We start from the raw sequence: 14,303 nt of genomic DNA on the forward strand, positions 1-14,303 counted from the left end.
TAGCGTATCATGTTAGCATCGATTAGCTGGCAGTCACGCCGCAACCAAATATGTCTGATTAGCACATAAGTCAACATCAACAAAACTCACCTTTGGAATTTCGTTGAATTTATCGTTGCAAATGCATCTGCAGGTTATCCATACATCTCTGTGCCATGTCTGTCTTAGCATCGCCGGTCAAATGTGGAGACACTCTGGCACATTCAATGGGGGTCTGGCGGCAGACACTTTGGCATCTTGGGGCCAGTGGTGCAACTTGAATCCCTCCCTGTTAGTGTTGTTACACCCTCCGACAACACACCGACGAGGCATGATGTCTCCAACGTTCCAAAAAATAGTCAAAAAAATGGAAAATAACAGAGCTGAGACCCGGTGTTTGTAATGTGTTGAAAATGAAAATGGTGGGTGTGTTACCTCGGCGACGTCACATTCTGACGTCATCGCCTCCAGCGCGATAAACAGAAAGGCGTTTAATTCGCCAAAATTCACCCATTTCGAGTCCGGAAATCGGTTAAAAAAATAGATGGTCTTTTTTCTGCACCATCAAGGTATATATTGACACTTACATAGGTCTGCTGATAATGTTCCCCTTTAAATGTCCAGAGTGAGTGGAGTGTGATGATGGTGGAACACTTCAAATCGAAGGAGAAATGTGAGCTATGCCAAAGTTTGTATATTGCCCATTCATTGTCAATGGTGAGAAATTCCAGGAATTCAGAGAATTTGGTAAAAGGGAAAACAAGGTTTTGCCTTCAATATATCCGAAGAGTAGTGTGTGTGGATGGATGGTTGAAAGGTCCAAATCGTGTTTAAAAAAAACGGTGCAAAATTTTGAGAATGTTGAATATATTTGTTCATTTGAATAGGAAGTTCTTGGAAATGTGGGTATTTCGGAAAAACCGGGAATTTTTTCAATTTTTAGCACAACTGTCCTAAATGATATGAGTGAGTTTGTGTTGGAATTTTTCGGATCGGTTGAAAAATGTCGACGAAGTAACAGTTTGAACTGAGAATTACATTTCCCAATTCCTGGAAAACCAGGAATTTGTACGAAAAAAGGAACTTTTGTTAGCCCAACTATGGTCAGATTTGGCTGAAAAATGTGGACTGTGAAAACTTTCTAACATATTAGTATATCTATTATGTTAGATCAGGGGTGTCCAAACTTTTTCCACTGAGGGCCGCAAACTGAAAAATCAAAGCAAGGGTTTGTTTGAAAAAACGATCCAATGTATGTATAAAAAATACACATTTCGGCCTCCACTCAGGCTTGATCCCGGGGACCCCAAAGGGTTTTGTTCAAAAAAACATAAAAAATGTGTCATAAATTAGTATTATTTTTTTTATTATTCAAGTTTTAAATCCCTAGATCAACATTAGGTCCATCTGTCAATATAATGATCTTAAAGATTTAAGTTTTGTGCTCTTTTGTCACCAAAAAAAATGTTTTTTTCATGGAAAAATCACAAAACATGCAATATTTTCACCCAATATATTTTTTTGAGTGGAATATTTGTGATTATAGAATAATTGGAGCATTAAAAAGGTCAATAACTCAAAACACCATGATTTTAATTAATTATTATTTTTGGAGCAATGACATTAAAAAACAAATCACACTAAAATGAGTGGGGATCCAAAAAGGTCCTACTCATTAAAGTGTAAGAAAATAAATTATACCTTTTTTTTTACTGTTTATCTTTAACACAATAATCTCGGGATCAACTTCAGATCCATCCATCAATTATAAGTTTTATTGTTCTTTACGTTTTTTGTTTGTTGATTTTAGGCCCTTTAAAAAAAAACAGCTCAGCTTTTTATATGGCAAACACAAAATATGCTACATTTTCCCCCCAAAATATGTCAAAGTGGAAAATTTAACGTGACGTAATTGGAGCCTTGAGTAGGTCAATAATTCATAATGACATTGATTTTGATTCATTATTATTTTAACACAATAATCTCGGGATCAACTTCAGATCTATCCATCAATTATAAGTTTTATTGTTCTTTACGTTTTTTGTTTGTTGATTTTAGGCCCTTTAAAAAAAAACAGCTCAGTTTTTTGTATGGCAAACACAAAATATGTCAAAGTGGAAAATTTAACGTGATGTAATTGGAGCCTTGAGTAGGTCAATAATTCATTATGACATTGATTTTGATTCATTATTATTTTTTAAAGAAAGAAACAGCCTGCATGGCAGCTTCGTGTTATTAGAGTAAACATTGCAACATTTTCTTGTTACATTTCACCGGTTTGCTCTTTTATATCACCTTTTACGTTTAAAAAATGTTTCAATCGTATTTTTGAAATGTGCCGTGGGGCCGCTAAAAAATTACCTGCGGGCCGCAAATGGCCCCCTGGCCGCACTTTGGACACCACTGTGTTAGATCCACTATGGACTGGGCTTGTACAGTATTATGCTAGATCCACACGAGGGGGTGGGGGGGATCACCCACATCTGCGGTCCTCTCCAAGGTTTCTCATTGTCATCCAACTGGGTTAAATTTCTTGCCCTGATGTTGTGGGATCTGAACCGAAGATGTGGTTGTGGCTTGTGCAGCCCTTTAAAACAGTGGTCCCCAACCACCGGGCCGCGTGGCCCGATTGGTTGGGGTACAGGTAAAGGAATTTTTTATAAAAAAAAAATAAATAAATAAAAAATAAAATATGTATTTTTTTTTATTTATTAAATCAACATAAAAAACACAATATACACGTACAATTAGTGCACCAACCACAAAAACCTATTTTTCATGACAAAAACGTGCCTTTTTCATGACAAAGAAGAAAAAAAAAGAAAAAAAAGGACCACTTGGGCCGCGGAACAAATTATTAAGCGTTGACCGGTCTGCGGAAAAAAAAAGTTTGGGGACCACTGCTTTAAAACACTGGTGATTTAGGGCTATATAAATCAACATTGATTGATTGGACATAGGTTGAAAATGATTTTCAAAACATTATATTCTGTTTTTATTTACGTAACGTGCCAACTTTGTTGGTTTTAGGTTTTGTAAAATGCATTTATGGTCCAGACGGTTTAAAAATATAGTATGTATATGTACAAATAAAGCTAAAAAAAAACAAACAAAAACGGTATATTGAAGTACTCCATAAATCCACTAGATGGCGACAGACGCACATTAACGCGCTTGTCATGTCACAAACACGAGCAGCGGTTATTAATAAAGTCACAAAAACAATCCCTATATTGCACAAAATGCACTTAAAAGTTACACAGAATTTCAACTTAACAACGTATTTACTTACAGTCATTGCGTTCTAAAGTTTATGAAGGCTAAAGACACGACGAGTGGTTGAGCCGGACTGCAGGATTCCTTTCCCATCATGCATTGCAACTTCCACTAACGCTGTCACAATAAAACACGTACGTCTTGTCAACTTGTCTCATTCAAATAAAAAATAAAAGAACAAACATAAAAAAAAGAGTTATCGACAGAACAACAAGAAGATTTAGGACCGGAAGTGTTGACTTCTGGCGCATGCGCAAACACATCGACAAAGCTCAAAGACTCCCGTGGCGGCCAAGATGGCGGACTGAACGGCTGTGGCTGACAGAAAAAGTTGAAAATTGACGCAATATGGATTCTCAAACGTTGATTTTTTTTTTGTAATGCCCACGAAATAAAAGTTGAGGTTGGAGCGACGGGGTGTTACCTGAAGTGAAGATTGAAGAGGTGATAGAAGATGGACGACTACTGCTATGCTAAGATGGCGACGTCATGTCAAAGAGAAAGTGAAAGACAATCACCAACGGAGATAAAGACGGAAGATGAAGGTGAGTGACTTGAAGTTACCATCATGTACACTTTAGAGGCCATTGTAGTCCTGAAAAGAGCGTTGATGAGCAATTAGCGACTTGATTAAAAACGTAAAGAAAGAGCCGCCATGATTGTTAGCTTGAAGAAGGCAGTGGAGTTCACGTCAGACTTTAAAACCGTCAGTTTATATATATTGTTGGAGCCAAATTTCCTTATGTGTTTATATTGTTTGTTTTATTTTCTTTAAGTGACTGCTGGCCTCAACCCAGAGGGAATTTCCTTTTTTAGTGGATTGCTCCGCCCACTTCTTGTTAAGTATCAGGAAGTGTTGACAGGGAGGGAACTGTTGATACAAGGTGGTTACCATGGTAACCTCCTTTAAATTTGGGTCCAGGTGTGAGCACGGGCAGGGTGATTGGAAGACAAACAGTTTTCAACCATGTCGTGCTGTGCTGTGACGTGACGTGAGTTGTTGTGACAATGCAGTAATAATGTGTCATTCAAAGTCAGATACATTTTGTGATATAGCATACATTTGATTGAATTTGATAGTGTAACAAACAGTTCAGGGTGTCCCTCCAGTGTTGCCGTAAGGCTGTGACGTAAGAGGTCTATATAAAGGTGGGTTGTTGAAGAAGGTGAGATATGTATATGGAGATAGGTGTAAAGAAGGGAACCATAAAGTGGTGGAGACCGGACCTGCTCTCATGACTCCCTTTTATTATTGTATTTTATCAGTACCCAAATTATGCGAACCCAGGACACTCGGCTACAATAGCTTAAAAATAAACGGATTGTCGTATCCAAACGCAAAACTACAGTACTGGACATTCTACCATTTACACACGTCAAACTGGTCAACACAGTATCAGCCCAGAGGTAAGGGCTTTATATATATATATATATATATATATATATATATATATAAACAGTGGGGCAAAAAAGTATTTATTGTGCAAGTTCTCCCACTTAAAATGATGACAGAGGTCTGTAATTTTCATCATAGGTACACTTCAACTGTGAGAGACAGAATGTGAAAAAAAAATCCAGGAATTCACATTGTAGGAATTTTGAAGAATTTATTTGTAGATTATGGTGGAAAATAAGTATTTGGTCAACCATTCAAATCTCTCACTGATGGAAGGAGGTTTTGGCTCAAAATCTCACGATACATGGCCCCATTCATTCTTTCCTTAACACGGATCAATCGTCCTGTCCCCTTAGCAGAAAAACAGCCCCAAAGCATGATGTTTCCACCCCCATGCTTCACAGTAGGTGTGGTGTTCTTGGGATGCAACTCAGTATTCTTCTTCCTCCAAACACGACGAGTTGAGTTTATACCAAAAAGTTCTATTTTGGTTTCATCTGACCACATGACATTCTCCCAATCCTCTGCTGTATCATCCATGTATCCATTTTGGTATAAACTCAACTCGTCGTGTTTGGAGGAAGAAGAATACTGAGTTGCATCCCAAGAACACCAGACCTACTGCGAAGCATGGGGGTGGAAACATCATGCTTTGGGGCTGTTTTTTCTGCTAAGGGGACAGGATGATTATTATTACGATTATTATTATTATTAGAACATTATCAGCAGACCTATGTAAGCGTCAATATATACCTTGATGCTGCAGAAAAAAGACCATATATTTTTTTAACCGATTTCCGAACTCCAAATGGGTGAATTTTGGCGAATTAAACGCCTTTCTGTTTATCGCTCTCCGAGCGATGACGTCAGAACGTGACGTCACCGAGGTAGTTAACGCCATTTTTCCCTACCACATCACACGCATCAAGTCAAATCAGCTCTGTTTCCGGTACTTGGAGACATCATGCCTTGTCGGTGTGTTGTCGGAGGGTGTAACAACACGATCAGGGACGGATTCAAGTTGATTTACGTGGAATGCGCATCGATTAGCACGGCATGCTAATCGATGCAAACATGCTATTTACCGGCGATGCTACGACAGAGATGGCAAGAATGTCTGGATATCCTGCGACACTCAAAGCAGATGCATTCCCAACGATAAAGTCAACGAAATCACAAAGGTGAGTTTTCTTAATGTTGTTGACTTATGTGCTAATCAGACATATTTGGTCGTGGCATGACTGCCAGCTAATCGATGCTAACATGCTATTTAGCCTAGCTGTATATACATTTGTAGTTTGATTTGCATCCAGCGTTTCCTTCCACCCACATTTAATGCGAAACAAACACTTACCAATCGACGGATTTAAGTTGCTCCAGTGTCCTGGTCGTTTGGTCCGCACATTTACCAGCGATGCTAACACAGACATCGCCGAATAGCGTAAATAGCTATTCGCTCAATAGCTTCAGTTTCTTCTTCAATTTCGTTTTCGCTATCTGCCTCCATACTCCAACCATCCGTTTCAATACATGCGTAATCTGTTGAATCGCTTAAAGGGGAACATTATCACAATCTCAAAAGGGTTAAAACCAATAAAAATCAGTTCCCAGTGGCTTGTTGTATTTTTTGAAATTTTTTTCAAAATTTTACACCTCCCGGAATATCCCTAAATAAGGCTTTAAAGTGCCTTATTTTCGCTGTCTTCAAAACCGCTATCCATTTCCCTGTGACGTCATACAGTGCTGCCAATACAGACAACATGGCGGTTACCACAGCAAGATATAGCGACATTAGCTCGGATTCAGACTCGGATTTCAGCGGCTTAAGCGATTCAACAGATTACGCATGTATTGAAAAAGATGATCGGAGTATGGAGGCAGATAGCGAAAACGAAATTGAAGAAGAAATTGAAGCTATTGAGCGAATAGCTATTGACGCTATTCGCTATAAGGCACCCATAGCGTGGGTGTACCTAATGAAGTGACCCATAGCATGACTGCCTTATTAGCATCGCCGGTAAAATGTGCGGACCAAACGATCAGGACTTTCGCATCTTGTGACACTGGAGCAACTTAAATCCGTCGATTGGTAAGTGTTTGTTTTGCATTAAATGTGGGTATCTAGTTTCAAATGTACATGCAGCTAGCGTTAATAGCATGTTAGCATCAGTTAGCGTAGCATGTTAGCATCTATTAGCTGGCAGTCATGCCGTGACCAAATATGTCTGATTAGCACATAAGTCAACAACATCAACAAAACTCACCTTTGTGATTTCGTTGACTATCGTTGCAAATGCATCTGCAGGTTATCCATACATCTCTGTGCCATGTCTGCTTTAGCACCGCCGGTAAATAGCATGTTAGCATCGATTAGCGTAGCATGTTAGCATCGATTAGCTGGCAGTCAACATCAACAAAACTCACCTTTGTGATTTCGTTGACTATCGTTGCAAATGCATCTGCAGGTTATCCATACATCTCTGTGCCATGTCTGTCTTAGCATCGCCGGTCAAATGTGAAGACACTCTGGCACATTCAATGGGGGTCTGGCGGCAGACACTTTGGCATCTTGGGGCCAGTGGTGCAACTTGAATCCCTCCCTGTTAGTGTTGTTACACCCTCCGACAACACACCGACGAGGCATGATGTCTCCAAGGTTCCAAAAAATAGTCAAAAAAACGGAAAATAACAGAGCTGAGACCCGGTGTTTGTAATGTGTTGAAAATGAAAATGGTGGGTGTGTTACCTCGGCGACGTCACATTCTGACGTCATCGCTAAACACAGAAAGGCGTTTAATTTGCCAAAATTCACCCGTTTAAAGTTCGGAAATCGGTTAAAAAAATAGATGGTCTTTTTTCTGCACCATCAAGGTATATATTGACGCTTGCATAGGTTTGGTGATAATGTTCCCCTTTAAGCCGCTGAAATCCGAGTCTGAATGCGAGCTAATGTCGCTATATCTTGCTGTGGTATCCGCCATGTTTGTTTGTATTGGCAGCACTGTGTGACGTCACAGGGAAACAGACAGTGGCTTCGAGAGAGCGAAAATAAGGCACTTTAAAGCTTTTTTTAGGGATATTTTGGAACTGGTAAAATTTTTGAAAAAAATCTTTAAAAATTAAATAAGCCACTGGGAACTGATTTTTTGTGGTTTTTAACCCTTTTGAAATTGTGATAATGTTCCCCTTTAATGGGTTTATTAGGGCTGTTCCCACCCCAGCCAATGACGGCATACGTCTTGAAATAGTGCACAATAGTGAGCCGCACATCCCAAAAGCAGCGTTTGAATCTTGAGTCCAGTCCAGTGTCCTGATCATTTGGTCCGCACATTTTACAGCCGATGCTAACGCAGACATCGCCGAATAGTGTCAATAGCTATTCGCTCAATAGCTTCAGTTTCTTCTTCAATTTCGTTTTCGCTATCTGCCTCCATACTCCAACCATCTGTTTCAATACATGCGTAATCTGTTGAATCGCTTAAACCGCTGAAATCCGAGTTTGAATCCAAGCTAATGTCACTATATCTTGCTGTGCTATCCGCCATGTTTGTTTACATTGGCAGCACTGTATGACGTCACAGAGAAACAGACAGTGGCTTCGAGAGAGCGAAAATAAGGCACTTTAAAGCCTTTTTTAGGGATATTCTGGGACGGGTAAAATTTTGAAAACAACTTCAAAAAATAAAATGTCTGTCGAACACGAGGAAAGTGGACTTAAGTCTTTTGAATAGTGTTTACCTCCATTTCTTATGGTTTGTTGAGTTAGCGCTGGATTGATACGTGGACATGACAAAGGAGGTATTTGATACCTAGAAGAGTTTACATCTTGTGTTTTTGTTCCATCCCAGAAAGACCTTGAACTAAAGTTTAATCCAGGCTGTGTAGATACACTAAGACCAAGTCTCCAATCCATCCATCCATCCATCATTTTTCTATCGCTTATTCCCTTATTGGGTCGCGGGGGGTGCTGGCGCCTATCTGGGACTGAGTCCCACAAGTCCCCCTGGTCCCAAAAATGCGAAAAATTAAAAAAAAATCCAAAAAATCCAGGGGCCAGATTTTGGAATCTGGCGGGCCACTTTCGGCCCTAGATTGGAGACCAATGTCAAAAATGGACGCCGGTCGGGTATTTTTTTCCTTGGGGTTTATCAACTTTATTTGTAAAGCACATTTAAACAACATACATGTTTCCAAAGTGCTGGACAACAACATTAAAACAATATTCAAATATCCTTAGCTCCACCAATGAATGAATAAAAAGTAAAACCAATATAAAAATGATATAAAAATAAATATGATTAAAAACGATTTTAAAGGGTAAAGCAGGTCAAAAAAATTAATAGAAATACAAATTTTTTTAGAAAACACAGAGGACTACAAAACTCACATAGTGTTAAAAGCCAAAGAATAAAAGTGGGTCTTAAGAGGAGACTTAAAACGCTCCACTGTGGGAGCAGTTCTAACATGGAGGGGCAGAGTGTTCCAGAGCTTAGGCCCTGTCTCCCCTGGTTTTAAAGGGGAAAATTATCACAATTTCAAAAGGGTTAAAAACAATAAAAATCAGTTCCCAGTGGCTTGTATTTTTCAAATTTTTTTTCTAAATTTTACCGGTCTCGGAATATCCCTAAATAAAGCTTTAAAGTGCCTTATTTTCGTCTCTCTGCGAAGACACTGGCCATTTCCCTGTGACGTCACACAGTGCTGCCAATGTAAACAAACAATGGGAATACCACAGCAAGATATAGTGACATTAGCTCGGATTCAAACTCGGATTTCAGCGACTTAAGCGATTCAACAGATTACGCATGTATTGAAACAGATGGTTGGAGTATGAAAATATTGAAGAAGAAACTGAAGCTATTGAGCGAATAGCTATTGACGCTATTCATAGCCATAGCATGGCCGAATAGCTGCGTTAGCATCGCCGGTAAAATGTGCGGACCAAACCATCAGGACTTTCGCATCTTTTGACACTGGAGCAACTTAAATCCGTCGATTGGTAAGTGTTTGTTTCGCATTAAATGTGGGTGGAAGGAAACATAATATAGTTGCAAATGCATCTGCAGGTTATCCATACATCTCTGTTCCACCGCCAGCAAATAGCATGTTAGCATCGATTAGCGTAGCATGTTAGCATCGATTAGCTGACAGTACACATCAACAAAACTCACCTTTGTGATTTCGTTGACTATCGTTGCAAATGCATCTGCAGGTTATCCATACATCTCTGTGCCATGTCTGCCTTAGCATCGCCGGTAAAATGTGGAGACACTCTGGCACATTCAATGGGGGTCTGGCGGCAGACACTTTGGCATCTTGGGGCCAGTGGTGCAACTTGAATCCCTCCCTGTTAGTGTTGTTACACCCTCCGACAACACACCGGCGAGGCATGATGTCTCCAAGGTTCCAAAAAATAGTTAAAAAAAACGGAAAATAACAGAGCTGAGACCCGGTGTTTGTAATGTGTTGAAAATGAAAATGGTGGGTGTGTTACCTCGGCGACGTCACATTCTGACGTCATCGCCTCCAGCGCGATAAACAGAAAGGCGTTTAATTCGCCAAAATTCACCCATTTAGAGTTCAGAAATCGGTTAAAAAAATAGATGGTCTTTTTTCTGCACCATCAAGGTATATATTGACACTTACATAGGTCTGCTGATAATGTTCCCCTTTAAGTCTGGTCTTAGGCACCATGAGCTGGAAATGGCTCTCGGACCTCAGAACGCGCGCACGAGTGTAAATTTGGAGGAGGTCCGAAGTCTAAGCTCATTGTGTTTTGGAAACTGCACCAATTTTCTCAGAATTTTCAACAAATTTGAAGTGTTTTGTCCAGAGGATTATTTGTGTTGTACGTTTTCATAATATGGTTGGTCTATTTTTGGCCAAACTTTAGGTAGGTAGGTAAGTAGGTAGATAGATAGGTCTTTATTGTCATTACACAAGTACAACGAAACTTTGTTTTCAGCACAAGCCCATTCAAGATTAAACAAACAGTGCACAGGGTTACAGAACAGGAATGCTGATGAGTCGCCACGAAGCGCCCCGTAAAAGATGGGAAAAGGTAAAACGCTGGGGAAAAAGATGAGTTAAAAAATACAATCTAGACTGGGCTCCTAAGGGGGCCTAGTCTGGAGTGGGGAAAAAACTTCCATGCAATGCACATATAAACACGTTACATTTATCACGAGAAACTTGCAGCAGGGGGCGGGGAGTTGGGGCACTGGAAGGCGACAGCTGCTTTGAAGCGCTGACATCCGACCATCACCCCGTGGAGAAAAAGCGGTGGTGAAGGCGTGGGGTGGGGGTGGGGTGTGTGTGCATGTATGCCCAATTGTCTTGGGTTTGATGATGTAATGTTTTTTAGACTGAGGTGTCGTTGAGGAGGGAGGGAGGTCAAAAGCGTCCATCGTTGAGGTGTCCTCGGGGGTGTTTTTCAGAACAGCCGAGTCCTGTTTCCACAGCATCTAGGCCATTCAAGGGAGTCACATTGTTGATTGGGATGGGTTTTTTTGCGAGCAGATGTCTGTTCTATTCATCCATGCTGGGACAAAGAAAAATTCTTGAAGTTGTCTTTATTTTTAAGTTATCTTGCCATGATTTTACCGTTCCGGCCCACTTGGGAATAGATTTTCCTCCATGCAGCCCCTGAGCTAAAATTAGTTTGACACCCCTGCTCTACCGTGTCCCTTTTTCGGCAAATTTCTTCGCCACCGGATGGATCCTTTTGTCAACTTGTAACGTATTAATTTTGTGTGTATATCAGGAGGTGGACAAGACATTTTTATGAGGGGGTTTTGCCCCCCTCTTGCCACTAAGTAGAGCCCGCTCCGCCTGCGAATCCACATTGAGGGCAGGATTACCACACGCACCGCAATGTAAGCTTCATCAGTCACAGTGAAAATTAAGTCTGCTTCTTCTAAATGTTGTTGTGGAGGGGGGGGGGGCGTGGCCTGCATGCCTGCCGTGGAGCTGGGTGTGTAGGGACCGGCCTCGAAGCCAGCGGCAGATGAGTAGATTGCCCAGCCGTGGCTATCCATCTAATCACCTGTCGCCTGTACTCCCCTCCAAAGGCAAAACCTAGTAACTAATTTCTAGCTGATTTTGAGAAAACAAAGGAAAACCAATCTATCTTGATGCTGTCTTACAAAGATCTACAAAGTCATCAAACGTATACGTAGATGTTTTCCTGAGCTTTCATTTTCTTGCCGATGGATTGAATCTGCTCTCATGAACGTGTACCCTTTCTCCAGATATTTTATCACAATCCCGGGTGGGCCCCACTCTGCGTTTGCACATTGAGCAAGAGCCGTGTACAGCATCCAGTTTTTATTTTGAACTCCACAGTTATCTGCCCAAAAGAGTATGCAAGGGGAAGAATCAAGAACAATACATTTAATGAAGGTGCTTGCAACGTCCTGGGCCAATCTTCCAAATATCCCCTCGTGCCATAATATCACATAATCAGCTTGATGCCTACAAATGTCTCGTTAAAGACAATAAGGAGACTGACAAAGAAGCTCCGAAGCTACTAGGTTTTTCTGTTGTATCTACGCGGTTATGTGGTAGTTGCTAGGTCCTGCCATGCGCGTAATAGCTTACTTACGGAAACAATTACAATATCGCATACACTAATGTAAAGCATATCACCTAGGAACTCCAAAGTTATTATCAGCTCAGTTTTGACCAAAATTGAGTCACTGGGTTTTGCCTTTGGACGGGAGTGTATTAGCAGCAGCCGGACAGAGACACGGGGTCGGGAGTTGGAGACACGTCGGACTGGAAAGTCCGAGATACAGACTGCTTCATATCAATACAAAACGTGATTCAAACCGTCTATCGGGATCAAGAAGATCTGTCGGCATCAGAAGAACCTCTACAGTTGTGTTTGAACTTTTATGCTACTGTTGGCCATTTTTATGGATTTTGTTCTTTTTGGCTCCACTGCTATCAATTACGTCGTGAGGATCATGACTTTCGTAAAGGCCGACAGGCACACTTGCGCACACGCCCACGTAAAAGCACACAAGATCACGGTCCGTAAGGCGGATTGTCCCATGCAGGATTATACAGAAAAAAACGTTGCATCTCTACCGTTTACTACTGTAGTATTTTGTGACGGACATGTCCGCCATGTTTGATTAATCACGTTCATATGATCGCCCAGCCTGATGAACAACACAAAGATAAAGCAATTCATTTTTGTGTTCCTCAGACGTCCAGCAGCTGAATGGTCATCCTGAAGAACTTCCCACAAAGTCGCAGGGGGGGAGCTCTACTTCGCAGCCCCCCCACATTAAAAAGGAAGAGGAGGAACTCTGCATCACTCAGGAGGGAGAGTGTCTTCTCGGACAGGAGGAAGCTGATCTCACCAAGTCGCCGCTAACTATTGTGTCTGTGAAGACTGAAGATGATGAAGAGAAACCACAAGTAGACAACCTCTTAGCTCCACTATCAGATAGTGAGGCTGAAGACAAGGTTGAAGTAACTTTGAGCAGCGATACAGACTGTGAAGGTGATATGAGGACTCACACTGACAACAAACATGCCAAAAAGAAGATATGTAAAAAACACGTGAGCTGCTCAGTTTGTGCTCAAATCTGTATCAGCGAGAGTGCGTTGACTCAACACTTGAGAACGCACACAGGAGAAAGACCATTCGATTGTTCGGTATGTGGCAAAAGTTTTTCCTACAAGGCAGTATTGACTGCACACATGAGAACGCACACAGGAGAAAGACCGTTTGATTGTTCAGTCTGCGGTAAAAACTTTTCCGAGAAGAGAAATCTTACTGAACATATGAGAACGCACACGGGAGAAAAACCATATAACTGTTCAGTTTGCGCTAAGCGCTTTACTCAAAGAAGCAGTTTTACTCAACACATGGAAAGACACTCTGGAGAAAAAATCGATTGCTCACTTTGTGGTAAAAACTTCTCTGAGAAGAGAAATCTGACTGAACATATGAGAACACACACAGGAGAAAAACCATATAACTGTTCAGTTTGCGTCAAGCGCTTTTCTCAAAGAAGCAGATTAAGTCAGCACATGAAAACACACTCTGGAGAAAAACACTTTGCACGAACTGAAAAAAAAACATGTGGTTGTTCAGTTTGTGGTAAAAACTTTTCATTGAAAGACAATTTAGGTCAACACATGAGAACACACTCTGGTGAAAAAGAATTTACCTGTTTGCGGTAAAAGTTTTTCTCAAAATTGCAGTTTAAGGACGCACACGAGAAAGACAATTTGTTGGTTCAGTTTGTGGTAAACGTTTTACTCAATGGCATTGGACCTGACACAACAGACACCGAAGAAAGACCATTTGAATGTTCAGTTTGCGGTAAAAATGTATGTCATGAGTATAGTTTGACTCAACACAACACACATTACGATAAAAGATTTACTCATAACAGATATTCAATTAAACACATGAGAATGCTCACTGAAGAAAAACGATTTAGTTAGTCTGACACATAATGAAACACACGGGATAAAAACCATTTAGCTGTTCAGTTTGTGTCAAAAGCCATACTCAAAGGAGACATTCGAACAGTCAGCTGAGAACAATACTCCTGAAAAAAAAACATCTAGTTGTTCTGTTGGCTGTAAAAGTTATGCTCAAAGTAACATAATTAATAAAAAGAAAAATATA

The 14,303-nt window shown here is 40.7% G+C and overlaps 2 protein-coding genes across 2 annotated transcripts in view; one reads left to right on the top strand and one right to left on the bottom strand.

Moving 5' to 3' along the window:
• Window positions 1-14,303, bottom strand: part of LOC133553184 (zinc finger protein OZF-like) — an 839,429-nt gene that overhangs the window by 362,611 nt on the left and 462,515 nt on the right. The window lies entirely within an intron of this gene.
• The window catches only part of LOC133558483 (zinc finger protein OZF-like), a 135,692-nt gene continuing 124,923 nt past the window's right edge, over window positions 3,535-14,303 (top strand). The window contains exons 1-2 of the mRNA XM_061916342.1: window positions 3,535-3,800; window positions 12,864-13,318. Of these exons, the coding sequence (XP_061772326.1) occupies window positions 3,710-3,800; window positions 12,864-13,318 (546 nt within the window). The 5' untranslated portion in view covers window positions 3,535-3,709. The remainder of the gene's footprint in view (window positions 3,801-12,863; window positions 13,319-14,303) is intronic.

The sequence above is a fragment of the Nerophis ophidion genome, linkage group LG01 (genome assembly GCF_033978795.1).
Source record: "Nerophis ophidion isolate RoL-2023_Sa linkage group LG01, RoL_Noph_v1.0, whole genome shotgun sequence".
Taxonomy (NCBI): Eukaryota; Metazoa; Chordata; class Actinopteri; order Syngnathiformes; family Syngnathidae; genus Nerophis; species Nerophis ophidion.